Here is a 23,141-nt window from a genome sequence, read left to right on the forward strand (position 1 = left end):
AAGAAAACCATCTTCATTATGAACATACCTTTTGAATTCATGGATAAAATATTTGAAAGAATTAATGGTCTAGTAGGATTTCTCCTAGGAATGCAAGAATGGGTCACCATTGGAGAAAAGACTTGTCTATAACATTTACTACTTTTAACAGGGTAATGAAGAGAAACCAAAAGGTAATTATAATGAATGCCAGCAATGTATTTAATAATATTGTGCATTTACCCCTGTGTTAGAAAAAATTTTTTGCAAACTAAAAAGGTAATTTCTTAGCTTAATAAAGGGTATCAACTAATAATCTACAGCAAAATTATATTTAATTTTGAAACATTAGTTACTGTCTGTCACCACCGTTTAAATAAATGTATTGGAAGTTCTGATAAATAAAGTAAAACATGGAAAATTAAGTAAGTGGCATGAAGATTGTTTTGGGGATAGGATTATGGATTTTTTAAAAGATTCTTTATGCTTTTTTGTATTCTGTGAATTTTCCTCAATAATCACAGAAGAACTTTATAATAAAATAACTGTCTCAGAAAGCGAGCACTCGTTTTTAATGAAAACACTTTCTTTTTAAAAAAGGAAGAGAAATTCTATATAGACAATATAATCAGTACCTAGGAGACTCAAGAGAATCAATTGATAAACTATTAAAGTGGCTGTACATTAGAATCACCTGAGAATTTTTTTTAAGTGCCAATGCCTAGGCCCCTTTCCATTCCTCCCTCTCCCCTCACCCCTCTCCCCTCACCCCATTAATACCCTTGGAAAATGAAAAGAAGCATGGAATGTAAGGAGGTTTAGCCTCAGTGACACTGTGGCCTCCCAATTCGTGAGTATAAAAATGAAGGTATGATGATCTTGTAATTATTTAGGATCCCAGGAATTACAAAGTTAGACAATATGGCCAATAAATTTTGTTACATAACATAAAAAAAAGATCTTGCTTCCCAGTGGGTAACACAGAATGTATTCAAGTGTTATTTCAATTCATTTGACATACTTAAAGATGATTCTTAGTCAAAATTGTGAAGTGTAATTGTAAATTTAGTCCTCTCTACTCTTCTTTCTTATTTCCATATACTAGGCATACAAATGTTTCTTTTATTCATTAGTGAGCCCTGGAGGGAGGAATTCATGGTCCAGTGAGGGCAATAAAAGTATAAATAGATTCTTGCCAGTAATTCTTCTTACTTGCCCCCCACCGGCCTTCTAGTCTACAGTTTAAACAGATCTGTCCTGATCCTAAAACCGAGCGATTTATTCTTTTTAAAAATACGTTTTGGTGCAGGTGGGGAGGGGCCATTTTAACTTTTTGGTCTCTTGTCTCTAGTAGCCATTTTCCAGACCTTTGCTGTTTTCTTTCTTATCCAGCCTTCTGCTTTTCAACTCTATAGATTTATTTCATTTCTGTTTTACAAATTAAATAGAATTTTCTCTATTCACTGGGTTTCTTCCCATGCTTCTACAGGTGAAGCAAAACAGAGAAAATCGGAGAATCAGAAATGAAGCAATAACAAATCTGTCCTTCTTCTTTAAGGCCAACCTTTCCATCTGGACTTTGATTCCATCATAATTTTTGTGGGATGTTCCTTCCATTATTTCATTTGTCATATCTTGAACTGTCTCCTTTTCTGGTGTTATCAGTCAGGATTTTTAGTTGTAAACAAACTTTAAGAAGTTAAGTGGAAAAGACATTACGTATTGAGAATCAGCCACGAAGTATGTGAGTCCAAGAAAATGCCAGAAATCAGAGTCAAACTATTCTAATGGAAGAGCTGTTGCTGTTGTCATTGGACACAGGCATCACAGCTCGTAGCATCAAATATTGGGCATGTGACACCATGACTAGTACTTCTGCTATTGCAGCCTTTGAAAGCTGGGTATCTCCTTACCTCTTTGGTAGAATGAATTTCTCATTGACCCTTCTTCAGTACTATACATAAACTAAAGATCACCCTGCTCCTGCCAGGCATTTATCCTCCCAGCAGGAGAGACTGAGAAAGTGAGTTGTCCTTCTCTTTCTTTTTATGACAATTCCAGCTTCTGTCTGCCTTTCTGAAACTTCTCTTTATTTATTTAAATTAATTTATTTTTGGCTACGTCTTCGTTGCTGCGCATGGGCTTTTCTCTAGTTGTGCGGAGCGAGGGCTACTCTTCGTTGCGGTGTGCGGGCTTCTCATTGTGGTAGCTTCTCTTGTTGTGGAGTGTGGGCTCTAGGCACGTGGGCTTCAGTAGTTGAGGCACGCAGGCTTAGTTGCTCCATGGCATGTGGGATCTTCCTGGACCAGGGCTCGAACCCGAGTCCCCTGCATTGGCAGGCGGATTCTTAACCACTGCGGCACCAGGGAAGTCCCCTCTTTATTTCTTATACTACACATTAGTAGTACAGAACTTTTAAGGTGGTCACCAAATTCATTTTTGTGTTGCCTCAACTTCGGAAATGTTTCCTTTATCTGACCACAGGGTTTCTGTGTGTGTCAATGTAGGCTGTTAGCTCCACAGCTCTAGGCAGCACCTTTGGAATTATACTGTCATGGGCCCTCTCCTAGCATGCCTTTCTCATTGTCCTGTGTCCTGATTGTTCTTCAAAACCCTACTTAAGGTTTACGTCTAAGATGACTTTTCTTATTTCTCAAGACAGTTAATTACTCTTTCCTTTGTGCTTTAATATGTATTTGGTTTAATATTTCACCACTTCTGTTAGAGTTCCTTGTGTAGAAAATAACTCACTAGTCTTTCATTCCTAGCACCTAACACAACTCCTAATATATATAGTTAGTGTTCAGTAAATATTTTAATTAAATTCAGCCCGTTCTAGGTTTTGTTTTCTACAATAGAACTTTTATTTAACTTATTACGTGCATGTAAATCAGATTTTCGTTTGGCAGGAGTTAGAGCCAAAACACCCCCACCACAGCCACCCTGTGCCAAATTAAGCTCCTTTAAAGTTGGTAACAAGTAAAAAGTCAGTTATCTTCTTTCCTGCATCTGAAATTTCTTCTCTTACAGGTATTTTAAGACTCATTTTAGTTGATAGTATATAAGGTGAGTGTTAATGAGTTAACTGGCCTGTCTGAGGTGAAGGGAAATACAGGTGTCTGATGGCTCACTACTTTAAATGGACTGGTAGGATCAAAGAATCTTAAAAACTGCTGTCAGTCTTTTCCAGACTATGTTACAAATAGCTTTTCACTTTTCATTCTGAAGCATTAACACCCATTTAGTGATTAGGTACTAGAGTTAGCCCTTGTATGTTATTATGATAGTATGGAGCTTTCCTTAAACACATTAATAATAGTATATAATTTCACAATTAACTGCTGGAATGTGAAAGTAAATTTGGTTTGTCAGATGCCTGGCTTTTGTGATAGCATTCATTACTATTCTACTGTAAAGTGAGGTCTTTCCTCTTTAAACAACTCAGGTATTATTGGGGAGCAGTGTGTGGAAAGCAGCAAATGTACTGTCTTATTATACTATAGTGGTTAATTAAGAACATGGATCTTTGCTCTACCACCTACTAGCTGTATGAACTTGGAGCAGTTTTTTCCTTTAGTTACCTGATGTGAACTTATTTCCTTTTATTTTTTATTTTTTAAATCCATTCTGTTGTCCCTAGTCTCCCTGCCATCTTGCTGCTTTATAAATTTCAAGAATGTTTTTGCCTACTAGTTATGTGTAAGACATTGAGCAGAAGTTTAGTGATGAAGAGGTACACGCAACAATGTATCATATGTAGTTTCTATCCCCAAGGTACTTAGATACAAAGTTTTATGGGAATACATAAAAGGTTATTTGTTTCTCTTTTTTTTCCCACTGCTGAATATGGTTGTCTTTATTTTTTTTCTTGCCTAGCCCTATCTAAACAAAATGAAACTACAGGACTGAAATTAACAACCCATTAAAATAAATAATAAGGTATGAAATTTATGAAGCTTTTTTTTTTCAGGTAATTAAGGGTAGTTATATTATTTAAAGTATGCAAAGTCCAGAGAGCCAGGGTAAGGTCTCCAAGGCTTCCTGGGGTAAGGGAGAGGGTCAAGGGGAACCTTGAAATTTGAAAGATAGAGGGAACACATGACATCAAAGTGTGGGCTAGAATTTCACTTAAAAAAAAAAAATTTCTGAAAATATTGACAAGAGCAACAATAGTACCTGCACAGTAGGGTTGTGAGGAAGGAGAGAGACTGCCTGTAGGAAAAAGGAAGCATATCTTTTTTTTTTTTTACCGGTGTGCGGGCCCCTCACTGCTGTGGCCTCTCCTGCTGCGGAGCACAGGTTTCGGATGCGCAGGCCCAGCAGCCTTGGCCCACGGGCCCAGCCGCTCTGCGGCACGTGGGGTCCTCCTGGACCGGGGCACGAATCCGCGTCCCCTGCATCGGCAGGCGGACTCTCAACCACTGCGCCACCAGGGAAGCCCAGGAAGTATATCTTTACATTAAAATAAGACAAGTTTCACACTTAACTATGTTAATTATGATAGTGTTTCTACTATAGAGATCAGATGGTTAAAAGATGGTAGAAGGTAATGATTCTAAAAGAAAACAAAAACAACATGACCTTTTTTTCTACTTAGCCCAGAACTCATTCATTTTGTGCACTATAGAGAGTGATGTGTGAGGCGTTTTATCATTATCAAAGGGTGCATCAAAATAGATGATTTTTTCCCCTGTGTGTTTTTCACTGTAAAAGACGCCTGTTTTTTATGACAAGCTTAAAAAACTTGTTAAAAAAGTTTGGTTTTCAACACATACAAAAGGTTATTAAAATCTGAAATAAAAATGCTGCTGTGGCTCAGATCTTGGCCTGCTAGTCTGCATGCAGAACTCTCTGGCCCACGCAGACAAAGAGGCACGTGGAGCTTTTCCCTTCTGGCTCCATAAAAGGCTATTTCTGACTTAGGTGAGAAAGAATTTATTGATGAGATGGCATTTGATTGGACCTGGAAGGGTGGGGTGTGGAAGGGCAATGTGGAAATCTGGGCATTTCAGGTTCAGAAAATAAGTTGGTGTGGAGGGAGTTTAAGGAACATGTATTGAATGGTAATGAGATTTAGAGTGGTTAGAGTACATGAAGAAAAGAGGGGAAATGACTGGATGTGTTTAGTAGGAAGGACCTTGAATGCTTAGCAAATAAATTTGGACTTCTTTCCTATTGAGTAAGTTGTTTTATGCAGAAATGTAATACAAGAGCATTATTGTAGAAAAAAAATCTTACAGTAGCAGTATGAGCTGATTGGAGGCAGGAAGGCGAATTGGAAGACTATTTCAATAATACAGATAAAAGGAAAATGTTGGCTTGACTTAGGTTGGTGACAGTTAATTGAAAGCAGAGTGTTGATGTAAGAGATGCGAAGGAGTTTTAACTGAGACAGAAAATACAGGAGACTGGGAAACTTCTGGTAATTTGGACTATTCCATCCACTAAATACAATAATACAAGCTAGATGAAATATTGAAACATCTTTTAAAAAATCAAGATCAAAGAATGGACTTCCCTGGTGGCGCAGTGGTTAAGAATCTACCTGCCAGTGCAGGGGACATGGGTTCGAGCCCTGGTCTGGGAAGATCCCACATGCCGCGGAGCAACTCAGCCCTTGCGCTACAACTACTGAACTGGCGCTGTAGAGCCCACAAGCCACAACTACTGAGCCCATGTGCCACAACTACTGAAGCCCACATGCCTAGAGCCTGTACTCCACAACAAGAGAAGCCACCGCAATGAGAAGCCCGTGCACCGCAACGAAGAGTAGCCCCCACTCGCCACAGCTAGTAGAAAGCCCACGCACAGCAACAAAGACCCAAAGCAGCCGAAAATAAATAAATGAATGCATAAATTAAAAAAAAAGAACATCAAAGAATTAGAAAAATAGGAATTACAGTGTTAAGGCCCAAGAGAATGTGGAAATCTAGACAAATGAGCCAAGCACCGCAGTCTGCTTTGTCCTAGAAGTATGTGCTGATCCAGAAGAGGTGGCCAAGAGACTGAGCTGTGATTTTTGTTGGCCTTTGGTTAGTGGGAAAAAAGTTGGAGTTCTCGGCCCACTGAGAGTGGGGATTAGGTAAACCAGCTCCTGTAAAGACTGAAGATATATTCAGGTCATCTGGGTGGCCCAGAAAACCTTAAGCCTTGAACTTAGATTAAGATGGTCCCAGGCTGTTAATGTACCCAGGCACAGAAGCAAGTGTAAATCTTTTCGAGGGAAAGAACAGTAAGGGCTCAGACTACTTCCTCAAATTATTTTTGTAATGAAAACATACTAATTTGGGACTCCAGATGTTAGAATTAGTCAGACATAGACTAAAATGGGTATGCTATCATAAGGGAACTAGAAAGTATGAGCTGTCGTACAGATTTGAAAAAACAACTTATTAGACAAAATAAGCAAAATTAACTCAGTGGATTAGTTTAACAGTAGGTTGGACAAAGCTAAAGAGAGGTTTAGTGTACTAGAAGATCAAAACACTTCAGAATTAAGCACACACACTAAAAGATGGAAAATACACAAGTTAAAATAGAAGATAGAACAAGAAGGTCTCTATTGAGTTTAGAAAAAGAGGAGAAAATGGGGCAGAGATGATATTCGAAGGTAAAATGGCTAATTTTCCAGATTGGTAAGAGACAAAATTGCCCTAAGAAGCTTGACAGTTCCCGTGCATAATAAAATACTGTTTCATTGATTCTAAGATGTAGTTTTTCACATCTTAGAAATCTGTCTGAAATCTGAATGCATCTTTCAATTGACGGCACCTTACAGTCCAACAAGATTGAAAATGTGACTTACGTGAAAATTTTCCCGTTTCACTTTCTGATAAGATCATGAAATTTTGTTACCAAAGCATATTATTTTATTTTTTTAAATTAATTAATTAGTTAATTTTGGCTGCGCGGGGTCTTTGTTGCTGCTCGTGGGCTTTCTCTAGTTGCCCTGAGCGGGGTCTACTACTCATGGCGGTGCGCGGGCCTCTAATTGCGGTGGCCTCTCTCGTTGTGGAGCACGGGCTCCAGACACGCGGGCTTCAGTTGTTGTGGCTCGTGGGCTCTAGAGCGCAGGCTCAGTAGCTGCAGCACACGGGCTTAGTTGCTGCACAGCATGTGGGATCCTCCTGGCCCAGAGCTCGAACCCGTGTCCCCTGCATTGGCAGACGGATTCCCAACCACTACACCACCAGGGAAGCCCCCCAAAGTATTTTAGATTTTATGAAATATGGTAAAAAGAAATCCACATTTTAAAACATCATAGTGAAACTATAAAAATAAAGAGAAAACCATAAAAGCAATAAAGATGCAAGAAAGATTACTTTTAAAAAGTGTGAAAGTGTGTGTATATGTAATGTATATAGAGGGAAAAATAGATATAGAAAGTGTATATTATACTTACATTCTTCTAGAGAACAGCTGACTTCTCAATAGCAAAAGTGGAAGTGATGGTAGGATGATACCTCAGTAGGTGAAAGAAAATAAGTGCTAAGCTAGAATAGTGTAATCATGGAAAATGTATTTAGAAACAGTGTTACCTTTTAATTAATATAGGTGGCTTTATGTTGTACCTAGCCTTTATATTTTTTAAGCCAATATTTAAAATTCTATCAGTGTTGATTAAAGTCTCAAATACTCATAATATTTAATAGTTGTTTAAGCAACTATTTGAATGTTAAGGGGACAAATTGTGGAATGCAGCCTAATTTCTGCTAAAAAGTGTATAAATGAGTGTTAATTGCATGTATCAGGATAATAATGAGCTAAGCATTCATCTTAAGCCTCAAGTTAATGAGCTAGATGTGTCAAGATAGAAAAAGAGCAACAAAATAAATTAAGAGAAAATAGAAGAAGAAATAACAGAGCAGACTTTAATAAAATGGAAAAGAAACATACAGTAAAGGGGATTAAGAAGCCAAAAGATGAGATTAGCCAAGAAAAGAAAACACAAATAATATCAGTAATGAAAAGGAATGTCACTTTGGATCCTGCAGATATTTTAAAAACCCACAAAAACCCAGCCTCATAAGATATTGTGAATAACTGTGTTGAAATTTGAAATTTTACATGAAATGGATAAGTTCTTAGAAATTTGCAATCCATAAAAATTTACATAAGAAATAAAAAACCCATATGGGGCTATAACTATAAAGTGAATTTTTCTATAAAGTACAAGTCCAGATGGATATACTAGAAATTTCTACCAACATTTAATGAGACAGTAGCTCTAACCTTATATAACTTTATATTAGAAAACAGAAAAAGAGGATCCTTTACCTTCTTAAGTCTATCACAATCTTGATACAAAAACCCAAAGAAAAATTACAGGTTTTATCATGTAAATAGATGTAAACAAAAGGAAACAAAAACCCAAAGTATTTGCAAATTGAATTCAGCAATACATAAAAAAGATAATATTCCAGCATGGCCTGCTGAGGTTTATCCCAGGAATGCTAGGTTGGTTTAACCTGAAACAATTAAATATGGTTGGTCAGTTAACAAATTAATGAGAATAATATTTCAGTAGATGCAGAGGAGCAGTTGCTAAAAATTAGTAATCATTCATGATTTTAAAAAGAAACCATTAGCAAATGGGGCATTAAAGGGAACTTTCTTAATCTAATAAATCTGTAAAAACATCTGTAGGAGATATCATAGTTCATGCTGAGATGTTGAAAATATTTCTTTTAGATGGAGTTCAAGACATGGATGTCTGTTATCTTCACTTATGTTCAACATTCACTTCATACTGAAGGAGATCCTAGCCAGTAGTATACTGAAAATAATAATAATAAAGTATAATGGTTGTAAGGCAGATGCTAAATAGTTAATATTCACAGATGATATGAATTGTTTACATTGAAAATCCAAAGGAGTCTACAGATAAGTTGTTAAAATAAATGATTTTAGAACGAAATGTAAAATTTTTATTTTTTTCTCTTAGCATTTACATGCATATCTTTGACCCAGTAATTCCACTCACAGATATATGTACCTAACAGAAAGAAATACGCATATCTAAACTGAAAGTTGTATATAAGGATGTTCATAGCAGCGTTACCCATACCGGCTCCAAACTACAAACAACCCAAATGTCTATAGATAGATACACAATTGTGGTATATTTATATAACTGTTCAGCAATTAAATATAAATGAACTAGAGCTACGAGTGACTACATAGATGAATCTTAAAAACTGTTATATTGAGTGAAAGGAAAACAAATTCGACAGAATACTTATCCCCTATATGGTTCTATTTATATGAAATTCAAAAACAGGCAAAAATAAGTTATCTTCTTTAAGGGTGCATATTTAGGTGGTAAAACTATAAAGAAAAATGGGGTAGTGATTATCTCTGGGGGAAAAAGGAGCTTGTTACTGAGAAAGGGTTGTTTGGAGGGTTTCTGAAGTACTAGCAGTTTTCTAGTTCTTGTTCTGGGTTGTATGATGCCCCCTGGATCTCCTTATTCCCTGAATTCTTATCACATTTACTATTAAGTCATTTTGACTTCCTGAAGTTAGGTACTATTTTCTATAATTCCCTAAGCATTCTCCTCCTACCTCTTGCATACTTAGAATGACATACTGCAAATAGCTGTAGGTCTCTTTCCGTTAGTCAAAGCAATTAACGTTGCCCTTAACTAGCACAGTTCCCACATATGGTTGGTTAATCTGCGAGGGAACTATGTAAACATGATCTTAGTTATATACTGTCTCATATTTTGATAGCTTATTCTTGGTTTTAGCCTAGCGAGATTTTTAAACATACTTTGGTTTATAGGCTCGTAACATTGACAACCTGTGGGCTTCCATTAAATATTATTGAAACACCATTATCAGAATAATAAAAGGGTATTTCTTTTTGTACTCAAAGAAATCATTTTTGTCTTTAATTGGAATCAGACCCATTATTGCATAAATCACAAGTAGTTTATTTCATTTTATTTACTGAGTTGTGCTGTTCATGTGTAACAGGAGGAAAAGACCATTGAGCTGAGCAGAGCAGAGTGTGTAGACTTCCCTTGCATGCACGTTTCTGGACAGAGGGCACAGAAACCACTGTCTTTGTTTTCTTTGAAGTAAAACATAGTTTTTTTTTTTTGCGGTACGTGGGCCTCTCACTGTTGTGGCCTCTCCCGTTGCGGAGCACAGGCTCCGGACGCGCAGGCTCAGTGGCCATGGCTCACAGCCCCAGCCGCTCCGCGGCATGTGGGATCCTCCCGGACCGGGGCATGAACCCATGTCGCCTGCATTGGCAGGCGGACTCTCATCAACCACTGCGCCACCAGGGAAGCCCAAAGTAGAACATAGTTTTAAAAAATAGTATTGGTTCTTGTCGTTTTGGGGGCCGTGGTCTCTTGAGAGCCATGGTCTCTTTTGAGAAATTAGTAAAAGCTTTGGATCCTCAGGGGAGGAGAATGAGCATGTGTAAATAAGTTAGAATGTTTTGGGTACTGTACAGTTGTTGAAGTGCCAGGGGTTTCAGGTTAGAAGAACTTGGTAAATTGGAATAATCATAATCAAGCCAAAGAACATGGACAACTACCAGTGAAGATGACACATGTGGATTTAAGTGTGGCTGCAATACCCAGTGAAACGAGCATCTGTGTCTTCTGAGGCCTCTAGTGTAGAGTTCTCTCTTCTCTGTTATGAAGGGGATAGTTAGTTATTAGCTTCTTCTTACAATGTCCGGCGTAGTTTCAGATCTGCCTTGAAAGTTCATATGAGAATGAAGTCTTGTTCTTCCAAAAAGTCTTTTAATTAGCAAAATATTAATAATAGATAAAGCTGGATGGTGGGTATGTGGGAGTTCAAGTTATTTTTCTTTTGGCTTTTGTGTATTTAAATTGTTCTGTAATAAATGGGAATGGGAGCCTTTTTGGAAGATGGCATAGTTATTGTGTTTCTGTTATGATTTTGCTAATTCAAGCCTAGATGGAGTTATCTTAGATCTGTTTCGCTGTGGTTAGTTTTCTTAATACACTTGCCTTCATCAAGGCTTAGAACCAAAAGGATAAAGTATGGAAGAACACAGAAAGGTTCTTAAAAATTATAGAATAAGATTTTTGTACTGCAACTTGAAAGTAATATTATCAGTATTTAGTAACTTTTTTGTCAAGTGGTCTTTTGTTTAGCAGTAAGCAAGCTCAGGAGATTTTTTTTAGTGTCCTGCTGGGTTTTTGGTTTTGTTTTGTTTTAGGTTGCATTTTCCCCTATAGGGGAAAAAAATCTATCAGAATCTCAAAAAGTATTTCTTTCTTAAAAATACATAATCAGTGCATTTACTTAGCTATAAACCATGTATAATAATATTAAAATATGAGCTAAATTTATCTTTTAGACTAGCATAAAAATCCCAAAACTTTGAAAGCAAGTTTTTATAGACTTGTGTATGTCCTCATTAGATCTTTTTTCTTACGAGGACCAAAAGTCTTCCTTAGAAAAAAAGATTTTCTATCCCTAAATCCTTAGTTAACTAGTTCTCTGGAATTCTGAACTTTACTTAGTAGAGGTTCATGTGTTTGCTAGTTAACCTTACATTCTAATTTTAGTCCTTTTGAAAGAATACCTTTAAAAACCACAAAGAATGTGGTAAATCTTCTAATATGTTTAACGTTTACCTTCTACTTCAGGAGCCCTTTTTAAATTTAAATTTTTATCTAAGTAACACGATTAAAGTTATTGAAAGGTTTTAAGTTTTATTTTAAGGTTTAAGGGGGTTGTAAATGAAAAATAGTGCTCAAATCATCAGTTCTAATCTCATTCCCCAAAAGAAAAAGAACTCTTCAGTAATTCTTAATGACTTGCATATACTACCATACAGTATTAGGTCTACTGGCTTCTTTCTATGGAAGATGAGGAATAAGCTCTGAAAATAATGTTTATATGTAAAGACTGGAGAAAGCCTTATCTCCTGGTGTGTCTACTCTCTTGTTCCGTTTTGCTGGTTTAAGACATGTTTTCATTCATTATTATTTTTGCTTTTTATAAATATGACAGTTTTTATTCATTCTTAAGATATAAATGAAAATCTTTTCCTTTGCACCTTTGATATTTTTCCTTAAATATACCTTTTCTAAAAGTGGAAAGAATTACACCGTTTAGAAGCAGGTTAATGGGGCAAAGGATGGTTGAAATGGCAGTTCTAGAAGAGATGTTGATGTCACAGATCTTTTTTAGTGCTTTGTCAGAACATAAAGTATAGAATAATTGTAACTGTTTTGTTGCCTTTTGAAATTGAAGTCTGGTACCCATAAAATGCCACATGAGAATGTGAAACAAAAATTATTTGGTTATTTAGAAGTAAAAGTTCATTTACTTCTATACATGTTTATTTGTGGAGGTATATATATATATGAAATTATTTTTATAAATTTTCATACATATGTTTGTGTGTTTTAGCTCTCTCTCAGGCTTATAGTAGTAGATAAGTGATGTATAAAAATATATGGGAGCATTAAAGACCTATAAGGAGAATTGAACTCTGGTAACTCAAAAATAAGCAGTAGAAAAGCCCAGTATATAACTTTAAATTAGCTTAACAGTTTTGCTTTTCCGATTTTGTTGTGAAAATAAGTACAACATCAACAGTGATCTTTTTATGAAGTATGAAGCCCTAGTGGCTTTTAAAATAAACTCATAATGACAAATATTGACATGGCAAACAGTGATGCTAGTCATTCAGAATTCAAGAAGAAACTTTAGCCAGTGATATACCCCACCTGCCATTTCTCCTCTCTCCATAACCAGACATAGTTTTTAAGCTGTAATTCCTCCTGCCTTGAAATTTAATTCTTGTTATGTGGTGTATTTCTGTCTAATAGTCAAGGAAAATGAAAAATTAAGATCTAGATTTTCTGGAAGGTTGGCTGATTAAGTGCCAGTTTGCTTAACTATATTTATATAAACATACTGAATGAACAGAAAGAACCTTAGAGAGAGAAGAGGATTTATAATCTCTACTGAAGAACCTCTCAAATCGCCCTTCTAACAATCTTTTTGGTTTTGGGTCTTGCAGGATCTTAGTTCCCTGATCAGGGATTGAACCCAGGGCTCTGGCAGTGAGAGCACAGAGTCCTAACCACTGGACCTCCAGGGAATTCCCAGCCATTCTAAAAATCTTTAATCTAAGCCATGTGAGAGATGGGGTGGGGATACTCTAATCATGCCCTTGCCCCACCGTGGAAAGGCTGGACTGAAGGAAAAACCACACTGCTATTCTGTTTTTCTTTTCATCGGTATGATTTTCTCAAAAGGATGGGCAAATTTTGCAGGAAAGGAGGGCAGCAGTGTCCTGCCATAATCTTTGCAGCTGTTGACCAAAGTCAGTGAAGCAGAGAGAAATATGTGTGTTAACTCATTAAACAAGGTACCTGAACCTCAGTGCTTCACACTGAATTAGTCTCTCTTCATTTTGGTCTGTTTTTCACAGGCAAGAGTATATGTAAGAGCCAGCAAACTGAAGGAACTTTCAAATATATAGTGACCAGGTATACAAACTGTGGGGAGTTAAGAATCCACCTGTATTCTTGAGCATAGTAGCAGTCCTTAAGAAAACGATCATAATTAGCAGGCTGAAAAAACCTTCTTTGTTCTTTTAAGAAGATTAAAGTAAACATAGACTCTATGAGATAAGGGATCAAAGATAAATTGGTGAAACAACAGAACAAGAGGAAAAGGAAGCGGACAGAACTAAGAAAAAAAATAAAGGGACAAACAGTAATCTTGCAGAAGATAAAACCACATTGGCAACAGCAAGAAATAGAGCAGATACTATGGAAAATGGAGATACGTAAGAGAAGAAAAGGACAAAGAAGGAATTAGTAGATGGTAGACAAGGAGGAAAATTAGCAAAGGCTGGGTACATATCAAGCCGGTCTTAATAACTAAAAGCTCTTGAAGTAATTACTACCTGAATGGCATTTCAAAAGAGAAAGTTAAATGCTAAGATAAACTGTACAGAACTAAACTTAAAGAATGAAGAAACCTTGTATACCTGTCAGTTGAAAAATGATTTGAATTATAAAATGAGAATTATTTTGATCACAGACTTCAATAACAACGGGTACCAAAAGAAAATGGAGGCTGTCAGTATAGAGAATATTGGGGGTAGGGTGGGTAGGATTTTGGCCAAAGTGAGCATTTGAATACAATTAAACATTTTAATTATGTCTAAGTAATTAATTACGGCTATCAAGCTTAGGAAACAAAAAGCAGTTTTTACTATTCTTGAAAGAAAAGCTATATAATGTCAAAACAGTGTAATAAGTGAAAAAATTATGTAAAATGATAATCAACTGGGAAAAGCTTCAGGAAGTTCCAAACAAAACTATAGGGTTAAGTGTAGGGTCATATAATACAAGGACAATCAATGTATTATTGAAAGTTGGCGAAATAGGTTTAAGTACCCGTTTTAAGTTATGTTTAGTAAAAATAAATTAGACTTCAGTATCTTTCAGAAAACCATAGCAGAGTCATTGGTGGACAAAGCAAGTAATAAATAAAAATAAAGAACAAATTTTAAAATGTTACATTTCTGTAAAATGGAACTTAAATGAAAGAAATTTCTAGGCCTGTCTGCTGTGATCAGCAATATGAGTGGATTCTTCAACTCCCCATTCTGTTTACCTGGGCTGTATTTGAAAGCTATTTGCCTTCTATAATGGACCAAAAACTATAAACTCTAATATATTGCTATCTTTAAGAAATATTCCTAAATAAAGGAATTCAGATTTATTATCAGGTATCATTAAGAAGTCACTCTTTTCTTTAAAAAGAAATTGAACGCTTATAGTAAGATTCTTCTAGGTACTAGGGCTACCTCAGTAATAAAATAGTCCTCATGGGGTTTACATTCTAGCAGGAAAAACATAAAATGGTGATTACAGAGTTAGTAATGTGATATGTTGCACTGGAGTACAAAGTACTGTGAGGATGTAATACAAGGGAACCTTACCTAATTGGAGGGGGAGGAGCTGTCGAAGAAGATTTGTTTGAGGAAGTGCAGTTTAAGCTGAGACCTAAAGTAAATGGTTAGACATTTGGCTTAAAATAAAATGGAATACCTGCTTTCCCCCTTACTACACAAAAATAATTTCCATGTGGATCAACAGTTTTAATGGAAACAGTTTAAAGGAATGACCTAAATCATGAATGAATTTTTATAGTCTTTGGGTATAGAGATCTTTTTAAAAACTTCATATGAAATCCATAAATCACAACAGTGTCGCATTGTAAATTTGCCTACATAAAAATTAAAAGGGGCAATTAAACACCATTAAGCAGGATTCAAAGGCAAGTTAGAAGCTGTGGGAAGAAAGCAATCCATAAAACAAAGGGGTTACTCTTCCTGTTTACATACTGAACTCATAAAATAATAGCAAAATCTTCACAGAAAAATTAGTGAAGTTCAGCTTAACTAATAAAGAAATGCAAGTTAGGTCTAATTATTTCCCCCCCATCAAATGGGACAAGATTTAAATCTAGGATTGTTATATGTGGAACATCTCTAAATGTCTTTCAGTATAAGGTTGGTTAAGTAAATTATATGCCTGCTGGGAAATATTATGCAACAATGAAAAATATTGTAGACCCACCCATGCTCATGACAAAGATGTTACATATTGTTCAGTGAAGAAAGCAGGTAATAAGCCTAGAATATGAGATTACATGAAATATGCACATGTCTGTCTATATTTTCATAGAATGTTGTCTAGTCTGTTCACCAAAGTATTAGGAGTTGCTAATTTTGTGTAGTTAAGCTTTAGATACCAAGAGTTTGTCTTTTTTTGTGAACATGAATATATTTTTTATAAAAACAAGGGGTTTAGTTGGTTTACCTATTCATACTAAGTGTTAGCTTCATACGTTTTCTGTTTTTCAGATAAAACTTACATCTTAGGTTTTTTTCAGAGATAACCTTTGTAGGAGAGCATTTGATTTATCTGCTCTTTATATTTTGATCAGGGACAGCTTCATATGAGTTCCCCTTTTATAACATGTTGACATTTTGATTGATAACTTGACCAGTTCATTGACACATAACTGTAGTCAAAGTATTTATAAAAAGATATTTATCAGTCTTAGGAGAGTGATGTGGTTTGTTCTCATGAGTGATTTTCCAGAGATGTAGCAAATGCTTTGAACAAAGCCTGAACAAGACTTGCACTAAAAATATTGAGAATCTCTTGGGTATCGATTATTTTTAACTTGAGAACCTCCTGTTTATATATAAAGAACATTGTAGTTATTTAAACCTAGACTTAACAAGCTAAAAAGTAAGTTGATCAGATTCCATGTTAATATTTTTGCTGGTTATATTGATTCACAAATTGAAAGTTTTTCTATCTATTGCTTTTCCATTTAGAATATTAAGATATTTCAGGAGGCCAAAGACCATGTCTTAACTGGATTAATGGTAGATATTGTGCTATTTACCACTGTCTTCTGTCAAGAAATTTACAGTTCAGTTGAAACTCTGTAGCTAGTACTTGCCATACCATGCTGTTGACATATTAGATGGTGAACTACTTCTATATATTTAGATACATATTTTATGAAAAAGCTAATGTATAGATTATTCGATATAAAAACTTCTAAAGATACATTTTTTTGTTTCCTCCTTCTTCCCTTTTCCTATTAAAAACTATTTTAAAAGAATATTTAGAAAGCAAGTCTTTTGTAGAATGAGACACATGTAATAGTTTCGTTTTTTAAATGATTTGTGGGATAAGGTATGCTTTATAGGTGGTTTACTTGCTAATATATTTAAACTGGTATAACTAAAATTATTAATAAAATGAATTCATTGGTATAAAATATAGCCTAGCCTTCTGCAATACCATTACTCTTCATAAGGTTCCACTTAAGAGATAGTACAACTTTCATCCTTAGGTTTTAATTGTCGTGTTGTTAATATTACTAATAGCTTAACCTCTCATGATAGAAACAAACTAAACAGTGTCAAAATAGCAACAAAAATTCAATCTGCTTTCATACACATATGCTTCTGTATGCTACAGTTTGTAGCCATACAGCTTATTTCTTCTGAGCCAGAAAGGTTATGGTTTTGGTTTAATTTACTTCATTGACTTTCCCTATAGAAAATCAGGTTTTTGGAGAGCTCTAACAGTGTGCTATTGCTGGGCTCTCATCCTTTCTGTTTAAATAATGCAGGTACTTTGATGGAAACCTGGAGAAGCTCTTTGCTGAGTGTCATGTAATTAATCCAAGTAAAAAGTCTCGAACACGCCAGATGAATACAAGGTCATCAGCACAGGATATGCCTTGTCAGATCTGCTACTTGAACTACCCTAACTCGGTGAGTATCTGGTAGTTTAAGGCTAGCACTGACTCTGTATTAAGGGTAAATCAACTTTTCATTATTTAAATAAAGGAAGATCTGGGAGTCTGGGATTGTAGCAAAGCAGTAACCTATCAATATATTAAGGATAAAGAAAGGAAAAGAAAGAGTAAGAGCTTGTTCTCTCTCAGTCCTCCCCCATTTGCTCTGTGTGTGTGTGTGTGTGTGTGTGTGTGTGTGTGTGTGTGTGTGTGTGTCTGCATTGGGTCTTCGTTGCTGCTGCTTGTGGGCCTTCTCTAGTTGCAGTGAGCGGGGGCTACTCTTCGTTGCAGTGCGTGGGCTTCTCATTGCGGTGGCTTCTCTTGTTGCGGAGCACGGGCTCTAGGCACTCGGGCTCAGTAGTTGTGGCGCACGGGCTTAGTTGCTCCGCGGCATGTGGGATCTTCCCCAACCAGAACTCGAATCCATGTCCCCTGCATTGACAGGATTCTTAACCACTGCACCACCAGGGGAGGCCCCCAGTTGCTTTTTAAAGCAGCAACTTGTCCAAGTTGTCATTACACACTTAAATCTTTTCCATTTTATATTACCACCGTGAGAGAATTGTGTAATAAATAGGCAGCAAACAGAATTATTTTCCATCCAAATTAAAATAGATTTAAAACTAAGTTTTTAGAATAAATATCCAAAACACTTATAAAATGTCTTTAATGCTATTTCACTAGGGAGCTTTCAGGGTTTTCAGGATTTTCACACAGATCCATTCTAACGGAGATTCTTTAGTACAAGTATCACTCTTAAAAACCTATTGAATTTAGATGATTAACTTTGGGGTATCTAGTGAAGAAATTTTAGGCTTAAATAAACATAGTCTTCCTATGAAGGCACATTATTAGTAACCATAGGAAAATTACATTTGTGGCCAAAAAAAGGGGTTTAGTTACTTGGAATTCACCTCTTAAGATGTTTCAGGATATCTAAGAATAATTTAATTATACAACAATTATAACTACCATGTTCATATTCTCTAATAGTTAAGCAACTTTTTCTAGTAATTAGTGTATACCAGGTCATTGTCACCTATGTTATATATTTTTACATATTGAAGGTTTTTCAGTGTTAATCTTAGAGTTTAACGTGTAGCTCTAAAGGTTCCCATTTGAAGGAAATTAATTTGTTTACACATACAAGTGCTTAGAAAAGAAGTTTTAAAAGAAAGTTAATTATATGCTCTTAGAGAAATGGAAAATCAGAGTTAAAATAATTTAGTAGGTAAAATGCTTAATTGAATTTCCAAATTCTCAAGTTTTGATCACAGCTCTGACACTAGCTTTTTGGCTTTGGGTAGTAAATCATCTAATCTTGCTGGGTCTCAGTGTTTTTAATCTTTCAAATAAATTGAATAAGATATTCTTTCAAATCTCTATCAGCCTGAAACTACTATTTATTCATTTCCCTCTCCTTAAATCACAATCCTAACTTAAGTATTTAAAAAGAACAATCAGCACTCCTATTAAAAATACATTAATTTCATGTTTTGACCATTTTATCATCTTTCTTTAATAGTTGACATTTGTGTAGTGTTTACAGTTTATAAATGTTTCTGTGAGGTAATACTGAGACCCAAATAATTTGTCCCAGCTTATACAAGGTTTCCTTATTCCTTGGCATTTCCCTTGGCACTCTATTATAGCAGCTCCTCCTTAGTTTAAATCTTAAATGTAATTCGAGTACTGAAGCTAGCTGCTTGCAAATAACCCCTGTAACTTCCTCAGTGCCCTTGGTATTGGCAGTCTGAACAAATCAGAATTGAAAATCATGAGTAGATATTCGCAGTGTAAATTGTGCTTGCACTTGTAACTGATAATGGAGAAACCACTATTTATTCATTCAATCATTCAACACACCGGGCACAATTCTAAGCTTTAGAAACAACGGAGAATAAAGGCATAATGCCTGCCTTAGATAATTTACAGGCTAGCTGGGCAGATAAGTAAAATGACATAGTCAGAAAAAATGGTAAGTGCTTTGATAGGGCATGATACTGTGGGAACATGTTGGAGAGACACCTAACCCAGTTTTGGATCAGGGAGAACTTCCCACAGACACTGACATTTGAACTAACCTCTGAAGGTGTGGTAGTTAGGTAAACTAGGAAATACAGAAGCCAAAGGAAGAGAATGCAGTTCCAAGAATGGTAAACAGTGCTAGCTTCAGAGAAAAGAATTGAAAGGTGAGTTTGGAATTAACAACAAGAAGTTGACTGATGATCCTGGAAAGTTATCAATATTTTAAGTATTGTGGTAAGATGGGAAACCAAACTGCATGGGCCGAAGAATTATTGACTTGAAAGTAGTAAAGGAAGGGGAAGCAATAAATATAAACAGATTACTCTTTTAAAGGAAGTTTGGCTATGTAAATGACAGGAAAAGCAAACAGCAGCATGGGTTGGAAAGTAAGTTAAAGTGTTAAGGAAACCGTGTTAGGAAAAAGTAATCATGGTGAAACTAGGACTTCTTTTCTCACAGTTTTTAGGCTAATGAAGAAGGATAATTTTAACCTCTTCAGTTTTGCAAGTAAATGTCACCTGAGATTCTTCATTCATGCTTTATTAATTGGATGGATGATTTCTTTACTTACATTGCTTAAATAACTCCCATGTTTCAGTTTCTACTACTCTCTTCAAACGCTGATACTAGCCTTTTATTATTGTGTATCTTTGATACCTTTCCCCTAGAAAGCAACTTTGCTTTATTACGGTACCACATGAAAACAGATTTTAAGTAAATGCTTCTGACAGCTTAGTTTATAATACTTTGGAGTTAACTATTTTGGGTGGTCTCTTCTTTAAAAACAATTTCCTGAGATTTTGGAACACTCTTTAAGTTCAGAGATTCCTCCCCCATCCCTCTGCCCCCTTGTGTTGTGGCCAGTTCAGGGGATTCCTGGTCCTGGCAACATTTACTCACTTTATAATATGTTCTTTTGAATCAAAGCATAAGATTTAGCTCTACTAGGAAATACAGCTTGGGCTACCATATTATTTTTATGAGATAAATAATTTGTATTTTCTAAGAGTAAGGTATGTTAAATAGATAAAAGCAAAGTTGAAGATTGTGATGATTGTCTACCCTTGGCTTCCTCATTCCTGGGGCACTTCTGAATCTTTGTGCTCTATCTTCCTTTTTTTTTTTTTGGGCCTCTCACTGCCGTGGCCTCTCCTGCCTCGGAGCACAGGCTCCGGACGCGCAGGCTCAGCGGCCATGGCTCACGGGCCCAGCCACTCCGAGGCACATGGGATCTTCCCGGACCGGGGCACGAACCCGCATCCCCTGCATCGGCAGGCGGACTTTCAACAACTGCGCCACCAGGGAAGCCCTCTATCTTCCTTTTTAACTCATTCCATTTTACAGATGAGGGAACTGGTGCCCTGATTATTTGCTCAGTTTTTATGAACAAAATGACTTTAAGTTTAGAGATTATATGGGCAACTTCTGATAGAAGAAAGATAATTCTTAATGTTCTTTTCTTTGACATTAGTTGCTATCTGTAAATAGTGGAGATAAATGAAACTTTTAAGAGTATGTATTTTTTCAGTTCTTTTTCTTCAGCACCATTAATTTCTGTTGTAGATAATATTTTATATATTTTTAGTGTATTTGTGGTCAGATATATTTATGATATAAACAGGGGTAAGTTTAACGAATAGATGATCTGATCCCCGGAATCAGGGAAAGACCCAGGGAGCCAAGTAGGTAAATACAAGGTAGTAAGGGAACAAATATATCAGAGGAGGAGGAAGGAAAGGGAACTAAGACAGGATGATACCCTGATATATCCATGATGATAAAACACTTTTTTTAAAAAAGTTAATTTATTTTATTTTTGGCTGTGTTGGGTCTTCGTTGCTGCACACAGGCTTTCTCTAGTTGCGGTGAGCAGGGGCTACTGTGCGGGCTTCTCATTGTGGTGGCTTTTCTTGTTTCAGAGTACAGGCTCTAAGTGTGTGAGCTTCAGTAGTTGTGGCTCACGGGCTCAGTAGTGCTCAAGTTGTGGCTCACGGGCTCAAGTTGTGGCTTGCAGGCTCTAGAGTGCAGGCTCAGTAGTTGTGGCGCACGGGCTTAGTTGCTCCGGGGCATGTGGGATCTTCCCGGACCAGGGTTCGAACCCATGTCCCCTGCATTGGCAGGCGGATTCTTAACCGCTGTGCCACCAGGGAAGCCTGATGACAAAACTCTTGAGCACAATGAATATGTCTTTATACTACAGGTTAGTTTTTGCTTTATCTTTGGGCATGCGTGTGTGATTTATTTTTTTAATTTATCTTGTTTAGTCTTGTTATCTATTTAATTAGAAAAGTTATTGGGGGACTTCTTGGTGGTCCAGTGATTAAGACTTTGCCTTCCAATGCAGGGGGTGTGGGTTCGAGCCCTGGTCGGGGAGCTAAGATCCCACATGCCTCCCAGCAAAAAAAAGCCAAAACTTAAAACAGAAGCAATATTGTAACAAATTCAGTAAAGACTTTAAAAAATGGTCCACATCAAAAAAAACAAAGAAAAGTTATTGGAAAGGGAGGGGGAAAAAAGCTTTCTTTTTGTCTTTTTATCTTATCTTATAATGAGCCCTGGTGTAGAAGTCCCAGAAGTAAAGGTGTTACTTATAGTGATCACTTACTAACCATTGTGACCTTTAATCTCTCAGTCTTTGAAAAACGAATAAAGCACATGAGGATGTGTATGTGTTCTTCTTTTTTTTAAGGCCATTTTCTTTTTATTTATTTATTTTCGGCTGCGTTGGGTCTTTGTTGCTGCACATGGGCTTTTCTCTGGTTGTGGCGAGTGGGGGCTACTCTTCGTTGCGGTGCGCAGCTTCTCATTTTGGTGGCTTCTCCTGTTGCGGAGCACGGGCTCTAGGTGCATGGGCTTCAGTAGTTGTGGCTCGCAGGCTCTAGAGTGCAGGCTCAGTGGTTGTGGTGTACGGGCTTAGTTGCTCCGCGGCATGTGGGGTCTTCCACTACCAGGGCTTGAACCCATGTCCTGCTTTGGCAGGTGGATTCTTAACCACTGCGCCATCAGGGAAGCCCTGTGTATGTGTTTTTAAGTCACTAGTAAAACACTTTAGAATTTCTGATACATGACTCTACTGTATTTGTCCTTTACAGAATGCCCCTTCTCATTATAGTTTCAAAAATCACTCTCCTTTAGTAATCTGGCAACAGGTTAGTGCCAGATCTCCTTCACTACTGGGGAGTAATGAGAATAGATTCTTTTTATTGATTTCCCGGATCTTTTTTTTTTTTTTTTTTGCGGTACGCGGGCCTCTCACTGTTGTGGCCTCTCCCGTTGCGGAGCACAGGCTCCAGATGCACAGGCTCAGCGGCCATGGCTCACGGGCCTAGCCGCTCCGTGGCATGTGGGATCTTCCCGGACCGGGGCACAAACCCGTGTCCCCTGCATCGGCAGGCAGACTCTCAACCACTGCGCCACCAGGGAAGCCCCCAGATCTTTTTTTTAATGGATGAGAATATTGATTTCCCAGATATTTATCTTCACTCATTTTGTGAATGAGTTAGAATCATTGTCAATATCTGAATAGCACCATATTTTAAAAAAATTAATTTATTATTTCTTTTGGCTCCGTTGGGTCTTCGTTGCGTGCAGGCTTTCTCTAGTTGCAGTGAGTGGGGGCTGTGCTTCATTGTGGTGTGTGGGCTTCTCATTGCGGTGGCTTCTCTTTTTGTGCGGCGTGGGCTCTAGGCATGCGGGCTTCAGTAGTTGCAGCATGTGGGCTCAGTAGTTGTGGCACATGGGCTTAGTTGCTCCGTGGCATGTGGGATCTTCCTGGACCAGGGATCGAAC

General features: G+C 36.9%; 1 protein-coding gene across 1 annotated transcript in view; it reads left to right on the forward strand.

Annotated features, from left to right (window-relative positions):
* ARIH1 (ariadne RBR E3 ubiquitin protein ligase 1) overlaps positions 1-23,141 on the forward strand; it is a 117,249-nt gene that overhangs the window by 49,701 nt on the left and 44,407 nt on the right. Inside the window, exon 3 of the mRNA XM_065871591.1 lies at positions 17,157-17,301. Coding sequence (XP_065727663.1) covers positions 17,157-17,301 — 145 coding nt within the window. The remainder of the gene's footprint in view (positions 1-17,156; positions 17,302-23,141) is intronic.

Source organism: Phocoena phocoena, chromosome 2 (genome assembly GCF_963924675.1).
Source record: "Phocoena phocoena chromosome 2, mPhoPho1.1, whole genome shotgun sequence".
NCBI classification, from domain to species: domain Eukaryota; kingdom Metazoa; phylum Chordata; class Mammalia; order Artiodactyla; family Phocoenidae; genus Phocoena; species Phocoena phocoena.